Source organism: Miniopterus natalensis, chromosome 12 (assembly GCF_054644295.1).
Source record: "Miniopterus natalensis isolate mMinNat1 chromosome 12, mMinNat1.hap1, whole genome shotgun sequence".
Lineage (NCBI taxonomy): Eukaryota > Metazoa > Chordata > Mammalia > Chiroptera > Miniopteridae > Miniopterus > Miniopterus natalensis.
In genome coordinates this window covers 34,902,239-34,920,673 of record NC_142092.1, presented here as the reverse complement: position 1 = coordinate 34,920,673, position 18,435 = coordinate 34,902,239, and the positions used below count along the sequence as shown (strand labels likewise).

Sequence of the window (18,435 nt, the reverse complement as noted above, 5' to 3'; positions counted from 1 at the left end):
TCTAGAAGACTTGAAGATTATATCTAGAAATTGAATTGTCAGAAAAAACTATCAATTCTTTCTCAATATTTAAGGAAAGCATTTATAACATTTGCAGATTTAGATTAAATAAACAAAGCTGAGTTTTGAATATATTTTTAAAACCATAAAAGTGAAAAACTGTAAGAAATGTATAAGATAGTATCTTAAATTGAAAAAGAAGATGGATGAGAGATGAAATATCCAGTAGTGTTCCCTTGCCCCAAAAAATGTTCTTTTGAAGACTTTGTGTTTTCAGGAAGGGGGCAAAATTTATTGCTTGCAAATAATTGTTTTACTTTGTTAAAATCTGTATATCTTTATTTTGATATTTCTAACAGCAACATATATAATACATATGGTTGTATTTCATTAATAACAAAATCTAAAAGAAATCTAAAAATAAAAAGAATTGAAGACTATAGATCCCAAATCTAAAATATCTTAAATCTATATGCTCTTTACCACCTAAAGAGAAAAAGAATTTATAAGGAGAAGGAATAGAACAGTGGAATCTTTGTTTAATTAAAAAATATTCAAAATTCAAATATTATGAATTCAAAAATACTGCTTGGTATAGGTCAAACTGTATGAAATTGCTGATATATACCTACCATGAGGCTTGGGAGTGTGGAATTTGGAGCCAGGTAGGATGTGCTCTTCGCTCTAGCTGCAGTGCTCGCCAGCTGAGCATATTTACTGAAGCTCTCCGGGCCTCAGTTTTAATATCTGTACCACGTGGGAGACAATATCAACCTCACGGGGTTGTTGCCACACCAGCTGCTCCACCTGACACCATCAGGAAAGAGCAGGGAAACCATTTCTTTCTTCTCTCTTCTCAGAGTTTTTCTAGGCTGGGTTTTCCTTTCTTATAATTAGGCTTAAAGAACTGTCCCAAACAAGAGGGACAGAAGGTCATTGGGGACTTTCAAAAAGGAAGATCCAGGAATCGATGCATGAGATAATTTCTTCAACCCAAACTTATCTGCAATGTAGAATATTTTCTTGCTTTTTCCCCCGCTGGCTTTCACAGGAACAATACGCAATATTTTGCGTTTGTCTACTAAGACAAAACAAAGTAAAAACCCTTTTCAACTATTCCTTATTCAATCTAGGTTTGCAGACTTGCCAGAGCTCATAAAGCATGTGTTTAAATTCTTATTCTCGCCCCACCTCTATCCCCTACATAGCTTAATCCTACCTCCACAACCTCCCTCTTCCCTTGGAAATGAAGTAAGGGTCATTTAGAAGATGGCATCTGGATGGTCCCAGTGGCTAAGTCAGCCCAGCCTGGCTTAGTGCAGACACACCTATCTGAGTGAGCAATGATTTATATCAGGAGCAGGGAGGCTCGTAATCATCACAACAACTTTGCACTACAGTTACCAGTTTACTCACCTTACAGATGAAGGGTCTACAGCAGAGAGAGATGGGATAACTTTTCCAAAACCCCACGTCTATCTGACTTCACAACACCCTGCGGCCCAGTGGATGACTCACAGTACGCCATTCCTTGGCTTGAAACTTTCCAGTGCTTTTAACATCACACTTCCAATAAAGTCCAGACTCTTCCCCACAGCTTGCAAGACCTACCATGACCTGGCCTCTGACTTCTCCAAACAAGCCAGGCACTGGCAATGAGAAATGCTGACATAAATTTATTAATAGAAGCGAATCTGGGTAATATTGTATCAGGTAATAAAATATAATGTTTGGGATGATTTTTTCTGCAGGGCAGAAAATCAGTTGTCTCTACTTTCTTGCTATGGGCCAGAATCATTTGCATTGCTATCAGTTTTATACAACATAATTTTTATCCCTATAAAGTGGGACAATATCCATCGATATAAAGGTAACCAAAGGCATTACTTCTATAGAATCAGCTAATCTCCAAAGCATCCACTAGGCAGTGCCCAGCACTTCACTGAAAGGACCTTCAGTACTTTTGTTTGCATATTTCCAAGTCATGCGCAATTTTTCCTGATAATAAATTTGTTGACCCTTGGCTTTCCATGTAATTGAGAGAAAGAAAATTCTCTGCTTTTCTGGCCAGAAGCCAAATCCATGGGTTGGAAGTGGTTCAGGGTAGAAGGAGGACATTATATATTTTGCTGATTTGGGCAAAGATGGCATTCTCTAAGTTCACTGCTCTGGAAAATGCCTGGTGCATGACAGGCCTTCAGTAAACATTTGTCAAGTATATGAATGAAAGAGCACAGAGCTGAGGACGCAAAGCTGGGTTTGAATCCCAGATCTGTTATTTACTAGCTGGGGGATCTTAGCCAACTTAATTATGAGTCTCAGTTTCTACACCTACAAGATGGAGATAATAATACCCACCAGGCAGGGTTTTTGTGAAGATTCCAAGTAGTGTTTGTGAAGGACCATACAGGTACCTAGCATGTTATATGCCTTCAATATACAATAGCTATTAGCTTACTTGTGGGTGATCACTTACTCTACCCGTTAGGCAACCAAATATCTCCTCCAAAAATATGGTGGGTGAATTTTCAGCTATAATTCTTACTTGTTTTCCTAATAATAAAAATGACAACCGAAGGTGGGAAGCCAAATTACCAAAACCTTGACAATAACAGAAATCAATTTTCAAACTTTTTAGTTTGGATAATGTTAAAGGAGATATCACCAGTCCCAACAACCGTCAACCCACAGCCAATTCTTAGCCACCCACTCTCCCCTTCTACATTATTTTTAAGCAAATCCTAGAAGAAAAAAGCTTTTCCTCTGTCCTCTTAGGTTCAGTGACTGAAGGCCTATAAATTAAACTGACTAAAGACAACTTAAAAGGAGAAAAGGCCTATAAATGTATTATTTTTTCATTGTATATGCAAAGAGGCATCAGAGGAGGAAGTAAATAGCCACAGGAGTGGTAGAATTTGAGAGTTATATTCCATCTTAATAGGGGAAGGGGAGATGGGGAAGCAGAGGGGCACTTCTGGGAGAACAAATGACTCCTTGGCAGGAGGGAGGAAAAGGCACCCATGGAAATATAAATGCTCTTTTGGAAAGATGAATGGGCTCTTAGGAGGACAGATGGGATATAGTGGTTTGTAACAATGCCTGTTTGGGTATGGAGTTGACTTCTCTTCTCTCAAGCGAATATTAGAGCTTCTCCAGGGATGGGATTTATGACAATTAAATATTTGGGGAGGCACTGCTTTTTGGGCAGATAAGGGATTCGAGTTCCTTCAGCTAAAAATAAAAAATAGGCCAAAGTGGCATATTTTGGGGTGGCACTTCTTAATCACCTTCAACATCATATCACTTCATCCATGGATGAAATTGGGTATTTTTAAAAGGTAGCTCTGTCTTATAACATAGAAACCCACACCTGAAACCTATATGTTCATATTAACCATTGTTGCCCCAATAAATTTAATAATAAATAAATAAATATAAATAAATAAAATAAAAGATAGCTCTGTAGTTCAGCCAGCATGGCTCTGTGGTTGAGCATCAACCTATGAATCCAGAGGTCATGGTTCAATTTCTGGTCAGGGCACATGCCCAGGTTGTGGGCTCAACCCCTAGTAGGGGGCATGCAGGAGGTAGCCGATCAATGACTCTCTCATCATTGATGTTTCTCTCTCTCTCTCCCCTCTCCCATCCTCTCTTTGAAATCAATAAAGACATATTTAAAAATAAATAAATAAATAAATAAATAAATAAATAAATAAATAAATAAATATAGAATAAGAGGTAGCTCTCTAAGTAAAAGAGACATTAGGAGGACAAGAATTGTCTAAAGGAGAATTGGAGGGGAGGAAACGCACTTCAGTGTTAAACAATGCAACCCATGATAGGCGATGGTGTTCAGAATAAGCTACCCCAAAATATGACAACTTGGCATATTAAATATTTTAAGCTGAAGTAGGTTGAGAAAACAGCAGAAGCAAGAAGGTCTCTCTCTCTCTGAACCTTCCCTTGCTCTTCTCCCCTGAAACAGTTTATATGACCCTCATGTGAGAGGTGCCCTCCCTATACCAGCAAGAAAGGAGCTTCCTTTTCTCCAAGACAGAGGGACAGAGAGCCCTCTGAATGGACAGGCCTTGCTGAGTTCCCCCCAGTTCGCTACACTTGCCTTATCTCCTTTGTCCTACTGGATTTCTCCATGACTGTCCATTTTTCATCAAACCTAGCATAAAAATACTCAGGTCTAACCATTTCTTTGGACCTTTCTTTTCTTATGAAGGCTTCCATGTCTCGTAAAACTTATATTAAATAAATCTGTATGCTTTTCTCCTGTTAAACTATGTCGTTTTAATTGTTGGACCCTGCCAGGAACCCTCAAGAGGGTCAAGGAAAACATTGTCCTCCCCTACGTAAGCCTGAGGTTTTCCTGAGAACTTGATTTATATGAAGATCAGGCAGTAAACTGGTTTTTTTCTGGTCATTTAGGGGAAGATAAATCTATAATCTGACAGGCCACTTTTATCTTTCTCCTAATTCTTCCTGGAGGTTTGACCTCTTTCAGAAAGTATAATCTGAGTCACTAAATGCTTGGGACAGGGTCCTCCACAGCTGCGTGTTTGGGAGTTATCCCAGCCTAGCCTCCAGACTAAGTGAAATGGAAATTCAGTTGAAGGGTGGCAAGTGATTTCCCTAATGCTGCTCCTAAGGAAGGAAATAGACTCGGAGGCTTGTGCCTGAGAGTGGCAGCTGCTTTAACAATTGAGATGCCAGGGAAGTGAAATCCTAGGTGGAGCTGAGATAAGGTATGTGGTGAGCCAGGGTGTGTGGCGAGACAGCTGCAATCCCTGAAAGCTACAGGAGCCGTCGCACCACCCCTACTGGATTTATGGTTTAAAACAGGCAGAGACCAGCTCAGCCCAACATGGTGACTAATTTCACCTTACTGTAACCCCCAGACTACGCTCATTGTAATACATTAGCCTGCTAAACAACGCACCCCGCACCACCGCGATCGGGAACGGAAAGCCCATGTAAGGACACAAGATGACCGATGGAGCTCTTTCAGGACGCCTCCACTCCTTTCCTGGAAAAATCCTGAATATTCCTTCCCTCACTGAATGCCCTACCCAACCCCCTGAATTAAAATAAACCTCCATAAAACAAGCAAGTTCCACTAAAGGGGGGGCTGCTCTGTCTGTGGAGTCGCCCACTCTGTCTCACTGCTTCACCAATAAACTCACTTTCACTTTAAACTCTATCTGGCTCAAGTTTGAATTCTCTCCTGCGCAAAGCCCTCGGGTCCCTGGGCCCCCAGAACACCTGCGTCAGGGTGGTGTAGGGAGACCTTTCCATGAAGCTGTTGGAGCAGGAGCAGTGAACAGGCACCGACCTCAAAGCTGGGTGCGTGGCAAAGGGTGGGCCACGCTCAATGTAATGCTGAAGAGTTAGGCTTAGACAGTGTAAGATGCAAACAGAAATGAAAAATAAGAGGCTTAAAGTTTCCTGTAGAAACTGAAGGGACTCTTCACCCCTCTTGTCTCTTCTCTTTCAAAATTTCTTCCTCCATCTTTTTTAAATGTCTGTAAGTCTTTTTAGTGGTTAGATAAACCTGTAGCCAGTCTCACAGCTTGGGAATATCTCCTCAAGGACCTGGTAGTCATCTCTGTGGAATGCAATCAATTACAAAAACAAGGCCCATCCTCCAGTGTCCTGGGAGGCTCTGGGCCTAACTTGTCGCCTGAATGCAAATTGCAAAACCCGTCTCTCATGTCCCCCACTCACCCATAAAAGAGGGAGACTCCACTCCATTTTTGCAGTCCCTTCAGGGGGTGGTCTTTGATGCACATCACATTTGGATTTAATGCTTACTCAATATTTAAATTGTTTCCTTTCTCTTCGACCTTCGCAGAGAGGTTTTCTGGGTTCAGAGATCTTGTGTTTAATTACATTTTCTCAACAACTGCCTGAAACCCAAAGAAAGGGATGAAGTTGGGGTTGAAGAGAAAGGTTAGTAATTTTCCAAAGGCCAGGGAAATGGAGAAAAGTGGCTCAGATTTTGACCGGAAAGTAAAAACAAAACAGATAAAGACAGTGAAGAAAAATAGAACATGGTAGTTAAAACCACATATTTCGGTCTTAGGTATTCTTAGGTTCAGGATCCTGTTTTACCATTTATCAGATAGGCAAGTTACCTTCTTTGAATCTGTTTTCATCTGTAAAATAGGCATAAATAAGGCTTACCATAGAGCGGTTTCATGAAGATAAGACCGTGCAATCAATGCACTTAGTACATGCCTTCCCCTGGGGTGAGTTCAATAATGCTTAAATATTCATAATATAGAATCTTATCTATAATGACTTCTGAAAGTTATTATAAAATCTGAATTATGTTTAAATTAGTACCAAACTACCTTTAAAAACTAATGCCTGTGATTTGTACGTGGTTTGAAGGTTACCTGGCGCTGCAATAAATCACACTGAGCCATTGTAGACATAGCAGGAGAGGCTTAGGAGAGATGCAGAGGATCATGGACTGGGATTTCCTCAGAATCCCAGGGAAATCTGAGGAAATCCCAGTCCAAAGTCTTCCTTTGAAGACTTTTTTAAAACCTGATTGATTCCCCAGATGGGAACAGGAGAAAAATATCCATGCATTGTAAAGCTTGCAAAGAAAAAAAAACCCAGTTTGTAGGTGACACTGGGCTCAGGTTTGTCATATCCCTACATAGGAGAGAAAAAAAATCTTTTCCTTCCACCCTTCCAGTTTCTTGGTTGGGGCCCCTGTTATTAAAAACAGATTATAGAAAAACAAACAGAAGTTTATGAACATGCATATCTCATATATCTGTGGAAGAAACTTGGAACTCAAAGAGGTGGCTAGAACTTGAGTCTAAATATCTCTTCAGCCAAACAAAGGAGGAATGATGTGAGGGAGACAAGTTATGGGAAAGGGACCAGGAGAAGTTCAGTAAGACAGGGTCACTTTCCTTATGTAGATTTAAGTGACTTCTCCATTAATAAGTCTGTTAGGATTTTCAGTCATCTTTCTCTTCCTGGCAAGGAAAGGGAAACACCTTACAAATAGTGATTTTCTTTATAAATGTAAATTTCCCTTACAAAAGGGCAACTTCTACTCTGTTTTTGTAACTCTTCCTGTGTCTTCTGTTTCTCCGAATACTCTTTACGCCAAAGAGGCATAGTGAAGGTGGCATATTCTGGTCTCCTACCTACCTTTCCATGGCCATCTGACAGGCGTCAGGAGCACTTTGGTTGTGGACTCTGGTGTGGTGACCATTATTTTCCCCTAGACCATCGTTATTAATAAGTAGGAACCTTGACTGTGTGGGGCCTCTAAGAGTGTATGCCTGCCTGTCACATGAGACATTTCAGTGCATTCTTAAGCAAAATTGGCATTCTTAATAATTTCTAAAATAACTGGGGGGGTTTTCCATGTAAAACAGACATTATTTCTTGGAGCTCTCTCCTAAGTGCTCCAAAGTCAGTATTGGAAAATGTTGATGGTGGAGTCATAGCAACCTCATAGGGAAGTCAGAATGCCTGGTGAAAATGCTCAAAACATTTGTCAGAGCTCCCATGAGTCGACGAAAGAAACTTTTTGCTCTGGTGGGTTTCTCCACAGTCACAGAGCCCCGTTACAAAGCTGGCTTTGTAAGGAGGCTATAGCTCTGAGGCTGGGCCTGGCAGGCCAAATCCATAAGTAAGAGAATCTCAAGCCTGACCCCAGCTGGAAAACTCGAATGTGCTAGAGGGGAAATCTGCGAGGAAAAAAAAAGGCAACTCATTAAATTGCCTGCCTGCCACACAAAACACAGATAGTGTGAGAGATAGGGAGGAAGTGTAAGTTCTCAGATTCAGAAATAGTGATTTCAAGTGTGTTCATCATAAGGGATCTGCTTCCGAAGAATTCTTCGGAAAACATATGTGCACAGATGCCACACACATCTGTTCTGAACTAAATTAACATGTGGTGGTGGTGGTGGTGGGGTGACATTTTAAGGCCTCAAAAATAGCACTAGTGGATAGAAGAGCTATTCAAAGGGGAATTTATAAATGCCTTGGGCTGGAATTCTGAATCTCAGGCTAGAAGATCTAGTGCCCACTACATAGCTCAATCTGTGTTGAACAATGAATGACTCCTAATCAATTTAAATTTGATGATCAATAGATACAACCTATTTTATGTCATTGTAACCATAGACTCAGAAATAACCATTGTTTTAGCCATGTATGATGCAACTGATAAAAAATCATTTAATTTAAGGAAGCATTTGTAGACCCTCAGTAAGTACCCTCCGTAACATTGATTTGGAAAATATTTTGCAATTGATGGCAAAATTTACTAACTACGACTTAGAGTTATTATATTTGGGACATTTTTTCCCTCCAACAGAATATAAATATGCAAATTCCAATGAGTATGAAGAGGCTTTTTCTCTATTCTGGATAGTATCTAACTACCATGTCCATTAAAAAACCTCCAAGTGCTAATTCTTGCTCACTTATTAGACATGTTTTTCCAATGGATACAATAATGATATGAATCCACAGAGTACCTGACTCTGTTAAAGGTACCAGAGTTTTGCAAACTCCTTCTAACGGCAATATAAGGACTCTCACTAAAGTAGTAGTGACCATCAACAGTAAGACTATTGGTACTAGCATTTAAGCTGCTATTCAGGGGTATTTTTTTTTTTTATTATTATTAAAATCCTACACTCATTCTGCTTTCCTTTAATCATATTAACATCCTTCTTTCACTTTATGAAAGTAGGTTTCCACTGGATTTTTCTATAAATCATCCCCTAAGTTTTTAACCTTTCGAAAAATTTTTGAACTCCTGAGTGGTGACTTTTGCTCTCATGGCTCCTCAGTAAAGATTAATGAGACTTCAAAGATGCATACCACTCCTTCTGTTCATTTAGAGCCACATGGCCCTTTCTTTTATAATTATTTTGGCCTTTACTATTTTTCTCACAGTACTAGGCATCACTGTTTAATAATAAACATTTGACATTATTGCTTTATATTAATACATTTTAAATGCCAGAAAGATGGTAGACAGACTTGAAGAATTACTAGACCAATATTTAGTGTCTATGTTATACTGATGTCTGTAAAAGTCTAGAGAGTCACGTTCTTGAAGTTTATAATTTCAATTGAGTTCTAATCAATTATAACTGTTGAGTTTGAGGACATTCCAGGTAGAGGGGAAAACCTGAGCAAGGATTTGGAAGCAGGAACGTTCAAAGTCCATTTGAGAAACATGAATTGCCCAGTTTGGCCAGACCATGCAGTAGATATAGGGCAGCTACAATAAGAGATAATGTTGAAAGGAGAGGCTCAGAGTGTAATTCAAGGGTTGAGAGCCAGACTGAGATATATGTGCATGATTCTGAGGGCAATTAAGGCCTGGTAAATATTTTTAAGCATGGACCTTGCATGATTCCAGCCAGGCTTTAGAAAGATTAATAGAGCAGTGGCTTATAGAAGAGAATGGGAGAGTTAAGGGAGGAGAGGGAATTGAAGCCAGGATTGGAGTCTGGCAGCCAGATTTGAGCCATTACAACATTTCTATTTGGATGGCCCCAGGCCTCTCGAACCTAAGATGGCCAAGACACAATTTTCATTTTTCCCACTAAATATATTCCTCTGTTTATCTTCCCTGTCTCAATAAATGTCACCACCATCCACCCAGTCCCTCCAGTTAGAACATGGAAGTCATGTTTAACTTCTCCTTTCTCCTACCCCCACATGTGAGCCATCAGGAAGCCCCAAAAGGACTTCCCTTGTCCAAACACTTCTCTTCATTTTTTCTGACCAAGCCCAAGTCTGGGGCACCAGCCGCCTTCATCTGGATAGTTGCAACAACCTCCTGACTGTCATCCCTCTGCTCACGTTCTCTAATAGCTCCCAGAGAGACCTGCTCAAAGTGTCAATCAGATCACATCATTCCTGTTTAAAAGTCTCCAATAACTGTTGGTTGCATTTATTTTTTTATTTAAAAAAAAAAAAAATTTTTTTTAATATATATATCTTTATTGATTTCAGAGCGAGGAAAGTAGAGGGAGAGAGAGAGAGAGAGAGAGAAACATCAATGATGAGAGTCACTGATCGAGCCCGCAACTGGGGCATGTGCCCTGACTGGGAATCGAACCCCGATCACCTGGATCCTAGGTCAACGCTTAACCACTGAGCCACGCCTGGTCAGACACTGTTGGTTGCATTTAGAAAAAAATTCAAACTCTTTATCTGAGTCTAAAAGGCCCTACATATTCTGCCCTCTGCTAACCCTCAGAATTAATCTCCCTCCTCTTTTCATGATGCATCAGCCTTCTCTGTGTCATTTGAACATTCCAGGCTCATTCCTACCTCAAGAGCCCTTTTAGTTTCCAGGGACCAGTAGCACTAGGTCTCATTCTTTCACTGTGAAGTTTTGCAGGGCAGGAATATCTCACTCATTAAATCTATACAAAGCTTTCAACAGCCACATTTAAAGATTTTTGGTTTGTGGTTGCAGCAACCATTACAGAAATTGACTGTAATAAAGAAGTCGTCTTTTGGAGAGCTCCCAAATAGAAGATTCTCTTAGCTGGATTCCACCCCTTGGCTCTCTGGGGTGATATTTGGTTGACACAAACTGGGGTATCAAAGGTGGTAGTGGGAATGGAAGGGAGGGGTGAGATTTCTGCTCCAAAGGTCTACCCTGAAGCTGCATGAACTCCTCCTAATCCCATCTCTAACATTGTTCCCCTTGCCATAACAATTTCTCTATGGAACCCTTGGTTCTTGCAAATATGCAAAGATTCCATTACTTTATGTGATTATAAAAGAATATATGCCCTCAAACATGTAAACGTCTCTTCCCTTTTCCTACTATATGTCTTCTCCCAATTACATGCCCAACTAAAGCCACTCTTAATATTTTTGAGTATATATATTCAACACATTTTCTATGCTATATGCATCAGTTACTAATAAAAAATATTTCACAACTTTGCGTCTTGAAACAATCTTTTTTTTTTAAGCTCAGGGATTCCATAGGTTTTAGGTAGTAAGGACGGCTTGCCCTGCTCTACAAAGTGTCTGGTTTAACTTGTTAGTCAGGAGGACTCTCTGACTTGATGCTACAGACTGAACGCATCTGAAGGTTCTCACACCCACATTCTGGACCCTGAGATGACTTGAAAATTAGGGCTGCTGATGAGACTGCTGTACATGCTGAAAAAACCCAGGCTAAGGCTGTGGGAACAAAGGTGGGGCAGTGCCCAGGACAGAAGGAAAAGTGTCTACCAACCTTGGTGGGAAGGAGCACAGCGCTTTAGAGGTAATAAGAGGAAGCCAGTGAGGCTGCACACACACACACACACACACACACAGAGAGAGAGAGAGAGAGAGAGAGAGAGAGAGAGATTGAGAGAGAGAAATACTGGGTGAGGGGCTAGATCCCACACACCCTTAAGGCCCAGTTTTAAATTTGTGTTTTTCCTCAAGAACAAAAGGAACCAGTTAAAGTCTTCATCAAGAGGGTGAGGGACTGGGGGTTAGGACTCCAATATCTTTTTGGAGAGGACATTGTGACCCATAGCAGATGCTAACAGCATCCCACTGTTGCTAGTTCCTTGGCAGCGCACCGTATCCTGCTGGTTATCTCAAGCATTCCCACACCTCTGCGGACGTGAAAGGGGCCACATACTAAACCTGACAAGCTCAGGGGAGGCCTGCGAGGGAGCCTTACAAACCAAGAGACCAAAAGTAACCACAGAGGATGGTCTGAAGATGAAAATTCCTAACTAAAAGCAAGTCATGGCTGGTAGTTATGTTCTAGGCCTTTATCTTCCTCGACAAAAGTCAGTCTTTACCTTGAGGGAGCCTGTTTATTGTCTTTTTGCATCTAGGATAACATATCTTTGAAATGTCAGGGTAATCTTTTCCAGACCCCTCAGGGCACCATCTCCCACCAGAGCTTGAGAGCACAGGGCTTCTCTTTGTTACCACTAATGGATTTCATGTAGCCCTACTTACCTCTCCTCCTTTCATTCTAATGTATAAAAAAACTGCTGTTCTCCGGAGCATTTTCTCAATTTGTTGAGGTGTGGCTTCCTGACAATTGGTGTCAGTTTGACTCAAACTCATAAAAGTTCTCTAAAAGCTTGGGTGTTTCTTACATCGACACCTCTATAAATGGCCCCTTCATGAAAGTCTCTTAGGTTAAGTCCCCCAAGTATGCCAGGGTCCCTTGCTCTGGGGACCTGAAAATGTGTTGAATATATATATTCAAAAATATTAAGAGTGGGTTTAGTTGGGGATGTAATTGGGAGAAGATGAATAGCTGGAAAAGGGAAGAGATGTTTACAGGTTTGAGGGCATATATTCCTTTATAATCACGTAAAGTAATGGAATCTTTGCATTTTGAGAGCTATTCACTAAAAATAAAAATTAAAAAAATGGATAGGCCTTGTTGATGAGCTGGATGGGTAGGGAGTGGAAATGAGGGAAAGAAAAGTGTCAGCTGTGATTCCCGAGTTCCTGTCGGCGTGACTGACAGGCGTGGTGCCTCTCACTGAGGTCAGCACGCGTGGGAGGCCCACTGCGGAGAGACGGGTGCGAGCCGAGACAGGTAACGAACGAATAAGCCACAAAAACAGGCCCCTCCGACAAACTCCGAATGGCTGTGCAGTATGTAGTTTATATACTCTGGACATATAGTCAGCGTGGACTCCAATCTTGTTCTGCCACTCACTAGTCGAGCCATCTGGGACAAAAGACTTCATCTTTTTATTTGTTATGTCCATTTTTCTCTGTAAAAGAGACATCATAATATTTGCATCATAGGGCTGCCGGGGGGATTGATGAGACGAACCATAAAAAGCACTTAGCGAAGTGCCTGACATTTACTAAGAAAACGATAAATGCTGGTTTGAGCCAGTATTACTTATACACACTTTCCATCTGGAGAAAGTATCACCAACAATAAATGTTTTGAAACGATCCAGCTAAATGGGTTCTATATCCTATTTTCCACTGCAAATTTTAAACTATTTTAAATGTTGTGCAGGGTTGGAAAAAAGGTTGCTAGCGGGCTTGTACTTCTAAAGCTTTCTCTCGTCTGTTTCGTTTTGAACTAAGACTATTTAAAACAGTCACTAGCCTTGATGCCGGGTCAGTTGGAGTTGTGCATACATTTCAAAGCAATGTAGATACTTTAGAATGTCAAAGGGGCTTTGGAAAATTATGCAGTCTGGCCTCTGATTTCTGGATGAGGAATTTAGGACCTGAGAGGTTAAATGACTCATCTGACGTCACACATCCAGTGGCAGAGTTAGGACTAAAACCCAGGCCCTTCTAACTCATAAACTAGACTTTTTATTTCCAACATGGCAGCTTCCAACAGAACAGTCCGGAAAAAATGTTTATTGCACAGATATAAAAATTTATATAATGAACCTAACCCATCTCTAAAGAAAAATAGAAGTTAAGATGAGGAATAGGGGACGAAAATAGTTCAGAAAAGTGCTGGGTTTTGATAAATTCACTCTCACAACTCCTTTTGAAAAATAGATAAATCATGATTTAACTGGCATTTTAAACCTTTTAAAAACGTATGTTCTTAGCAAGGTGTCTGACTGCTTTTACACATGGGAATAGACTGTTCTCATACTCCTGAGTTATGATTGCACTTTTCAAGTTTTATTTTGAAGATGCGGTGGGGGGGGTTTTCCTGTGCAACAATCAGTAAACTTAATGCCTTGTTCAAAATTACTCACCCTAAAGAGGTTCTATTTTTTAAAATCCTGACTAAATGAACCAATGAAAATTTGAAGAGATGGCTCTATTCCTTTTTGTAATCAACCTGCTTTCTGAAGATTGAGTTTTTAAAAAATCTAAACATCACAATTGAGTCAATCACGTTGTGATATTTGTGTGATTATGTGGAACCAACAAAATCAGCTTCCCTGCTTAGATAGAAGAAAAAACAGAAATATAGTTTATTTCTCCATATCATCTTTTCTAATGCAGAAAAGAGGAGATATAGGAAAAAGAAATGTCAAGGCAAAATTGGAGAAAAATTTAAAATACACTTTCTGCTATTGGGAGAAAGGGATATAATTTTCTGTGTTAAAAAAGTATGTTGGGTACACATAATATTTAAGAGAAAAGCCAATTTAACTGAATTGGATTATGTTTAAAAGATTCTATTATCTCAAAGACTTGGTATCCATAGCAACTGAGTCATCTCTATACTTACTCTTTCCATCCATAACAAAAGAAATAAACAGCCAAAGAGCTTGCTATTTTCTGATATCTTATATCATAGCTAATAAGTTACTATTTGACAAACATCTTAACAAACCCTACTGGTGTTTTACTTTTGAAACAGAACCCCCCAAAAAGAAATAAAACATGTAACCAAAGCACTGAAAAATCAGCTCGAGGAAGAGTTACAATAGCACATCCAAGGAGGGAAGGACTTACTCTCTGAACTTGGCCCCAGGCTATGTTCTGCCAAGTCACAGGTCACGGGTCCTCCATCCAGGCAGATTCTGTTGGTTTGCTAGGGAGACTAGACCCAGGTGAGCCAGTCTCAGACAGACCAAAGATATTCTAAACAGAATGTCCAACCAGTGGCAAATGTGTGCCTTTTGCATGTATAACTGATTGCTGTTAAAAGGTAACTTTTTTCATTCATTAAACATTTGCTACGTGTCTATATGTACCAGACGCTGCCTAACGTTCTGAGGATGTTAGATGTGAGCGGGCAATTCCAGCTCACAAGAAGATCACATCTTGCATAGAATCCAAATATATCAAATTTCCTATTAATAGCAGAAAAGTATCATTAACGTCCACCTATGATGAACACATCCTTATATAACACTCCTAGGATCCGGGATAGATTCTTGCAAACAACAGACAAGAAATAAATGTGGACTGAACATAGGAAGCCAAGGGAGTGGCCAGCATAAAGCTAACAAACAGTATCAAAATGATCTGCAACAGGGCGGTCTTCAAAACACACAGCCTCAAGTTTTAGTTAATAAAATGAATGCAATTTGAGAATTGTTATAAATATAATTGAAGTTGTCAGAAATTAGTGGTAGAGCTGGGATTTGAAACTATGAAGCCTGGCTCCAGAGCTTTTAGCACTTAGCCACTATATAGCATGCCACCTTTCAGAGAAAAGAAGAACAGGAAAGGACGGGTGAAATTCTCTCTATAGACACAGTGATTTTTAAAAAAGAAAAGAAAACCAGTCCAAAAGTGCAAACTGCAAAGCTTCAGAAGCCAAACATACAATTTGAACGACATCAGTTTTTTTATTCAACAAATATTCATTGTGCCTCCCTGAGCCAGGCGTTCTTCTGGGCACCTGAAAACACATTAAACCATTGCTCTCATGGTCTATTTTCTCCATAGGATTGGCCACCTTCAAACACACCCTATGATTAACTTATTTACTAAGCTTATTAATCATTGCCTGTCTCCTCTTAATAGCATATAAATTCCATGAGCACATACAATTTTGTGTTTTGTTCCCTGAGAAAAACTATCCCCAGAACAGTGCTTGGGACACTGCAGGGACTAAGTAAACATTTACTAAGTGAATAAATCATGAGGTTTACTTTTTAGTGGGTGACACCATAGGTTTTTAAAATAAAATAATATTTTAGAATATGTGCAAGCTAAAGTCATGAATGTCCTATGTCTCTTTAAATACAGCAGAGATAACTCTTAGCTGATATTGGATTTAGAAGGACATTATGAGTTTTAAGCAGGATATACAAATACTTTGGAATTCTGAGAAGACTGTGGTCCCTAAAATAATGGAACTGTTTTCATTTTTGGATTAGTCATTGTGAAGTGTATAAAAATATAATTACTTTGTATCCTGCAAACTTGTTTATTAGCTCTGATAGTTTTTAGCAGGGTCCTTAGGATTTTTTTTTTCTTTTTTGCCTAATTGTCCTGGCTAGAATCTCCAATACAAGTTCAATAGAAGTGTGAGAGTAGACATCCTTGTTTTCTTTCTGATCTTAAAAAAACGTATCTACTCTTTCACCATTAAGTATAATGTTATCTGTGAGGTTTTTGTAAAATGCCCCTTTTCAGGGTGAGGGAGGTCCCTTATATTTCTCATTTGTTAAATGTTGGGGGTTTTTTTTTATCATGAAAGGGTGTGGGATTTTGTCAAATGCTTCTTCTGCACTTCTGCATCAATTGAGATAATTGCATGATTTTTTGTTTTTTTATTCTATTAATATGATCTGTTGCGTGAATTGATTTTCAGATGCTGAACCAACCTTGCATTACTGGGATAATTCTTGTTTGGTCATGATGTAGAATTCTTTTTATATATCGCTGGATTCTGTTTGCTAGTATTTTGTTGAGAATTTTCTGCATCCATATTCATAAGAGATTGGTCTGTAGTGTTCTTTTATTGTGATGTTTTTGTATGGTTTTTGATATCAGAGTAATACTGGCTTCATAATATGAACTGTTTTCTCTCTATTCTTTGGCTTGTTTAATCTCTATTTATCTACTGTCAAGTTCGCAAACTCTTTCTTCTGCCAGTTCAGATCTACTGTCGAGCACCTCTACTAAGCTTATTTCAATTATTGAACTTCTCAACTTTAGAATTTCCATCTGGTTCTTTTAATAATAATGTCTGTCTCTTTATTGATATCCTTTATCTCACTCAACATTGTCATCATACCTTTCTTTACTTTTTTAATCATGCTTTCTTTTAGTTATGTTAACAGATATTTCATGGCTACTTTGAAGTATTGTTCTGTGAAATCCGACATCTGGTCACTCTCTCAGATAGCGTGTGTTGCCTGCTTTTTCTTTTTTCTCCCTGTGTATGGGTCATACTGCGCTGTTTCTTTGCATGCCTCATAATTTTTGTTGGAAACTAGATATTTTAGATGGTACATTGTAGCTATTCTAGACTCCCTCTGCAGAACTGTCATTGTTATTTGCTTGTGTGTGTTTTTTATTATTGACTTGCTGGATTATTTTATTGAAGTCTCTTTTCCTCCCCCCTGTCCCCCATAGTATGAAGCCTCTCCTGTTCTCCTCAGGGAGGCATGCCTTTGGGTATAACCTCAGTAACCCTGGGAAGACAGTGGTATCAGTAGGGTCTCTTTGTTTCTTTCACAGACCACCCCTAGCTGTTAAACTCCACTAAATGTTGGCTAACTGCTCTATTGTTTTCAACAATAACCTGGTTCATAAACAGCTCTACAAATGAATCCAATCGAATGGTGGCTCCCTTGGAGGAACGGTTTCTGACATCAGTGTTTGATAGCTGTTCTCACTCCAAAAGGGCTCATCCCAACTGTCTTATTCTAGTTCTCTCCTGGAAAGTCATCAGCCTACAGCCTAGGTTGTCATCATTAAATCCACAAGTTTGCCTCCCAAATGCATTTCACCACTAGCTCCAGGGTTCGAGAATGCCCTTTGGCTTGAACTTCTCCATGGTTGGTTGCAAATAAAGTCAGTTCCCTTGGGAAAAGATTAAGAGCTATCTGTTTTATGGCCAGCTTCTCCCCACAGGCAAAATCTCTGAGCCAGGGCTCCGCGTGTGTGGTGGGGACAAAGGCAGGTTTCTGTCTCAACAACTCTGTATACTTACTGCTGAGTGCTTGGTGGATGACAAGACTTCCCTCTCTTGGCCTGGAGCCAGCACCTTAGGAGCCATGGTAAAGGTGATGACACCCCAGTACTCTCATCATGTCTTGCCTGAGGTAGAGCCTCCATTCCATTAGAGGGGGCTGAGGGGAAGGGCGTCCTCATTTGCTGATCGCACTCACCCAGAACTTCACCTCAGCAACAGATAGCCAGGGGCAGGATGATAAATGCTGAAATACTGTTTCCCCTGGGAAGACGCCCCCCAGCTGTGAGCTGGGGGAGAGGGGTCCCTGCCTCCTTGGCTGCAGCAGGCTGCCCGAAGCGTCATCTGTCTCATTGAGCTGAGAGAGTAGGAGACAGTGGTCTTGACTCAGATACCACAGAGTCTCATATCTCTCACCAAATTTTTGTATATGTTCTTGAATAGATGTTTCTTCATTTGCTCTTTGCCCATAGGGTCATTTCTAGAGCTTTAAATGTTTTTTAAAAATAACTTTTATCAGTCTATCTACGAAGCAAGTCAGCAGAGCCCCTCACGCTGTGATGCGGGAAGTCCAGCAGCCCTTAACGAAATGGGTTTATTCGTTGCTGGCTTACAGCAGAATGGCCATGAAATACAGGTTGTTTGCTCATTAATGCCAAATGGGTTTACAGCAACTAGTGACGTGGTTCGAGATCCCCAATTAATGGTGATAAGATGCTTACAGTGAAACCATGTTCATCCTAAGACCACAGCCGCTAAGAGAAAACAGCTCATAAAAGGCATGGTTTTGTCAGTATCTGAGTAGACGCTATAGAGTAACACAAATGATTAAACATCTAACTCAGCCTGTT

General features: G+C 40.0%; 1 protein-coding gene across 3 annotated transcripts in view; it reads right to left on the bottom strand.

The window, feature by feature from the left end:
* Positions 1-18,435, bottom strand: part of CFAP95 (cilia and flagella associated protein 95) — a 274,652-nt gene that overhangs the window by 29,934 nt on the left and 226,283 nt on the right. Inside the window, exon 6 of one of the 3 annotated variants that reach the window (XM_087822698.1) lies at positions 5,683-5,915. The exons of the other annotated variants lie outside the window; for them this stretch is intronic. Coding sequence (XP_087678824.1) covers positions 5,895-5,915 — 21 coding nt within the window. The 3' untranslated portion in view covers positions 5,683-5,894. Of the gene's footprint in view, positions 1-5,682; positions 5,916-18,435 lie in introns of those variants that run through there. 3 annotated transcript variants of the gene reach the window in all.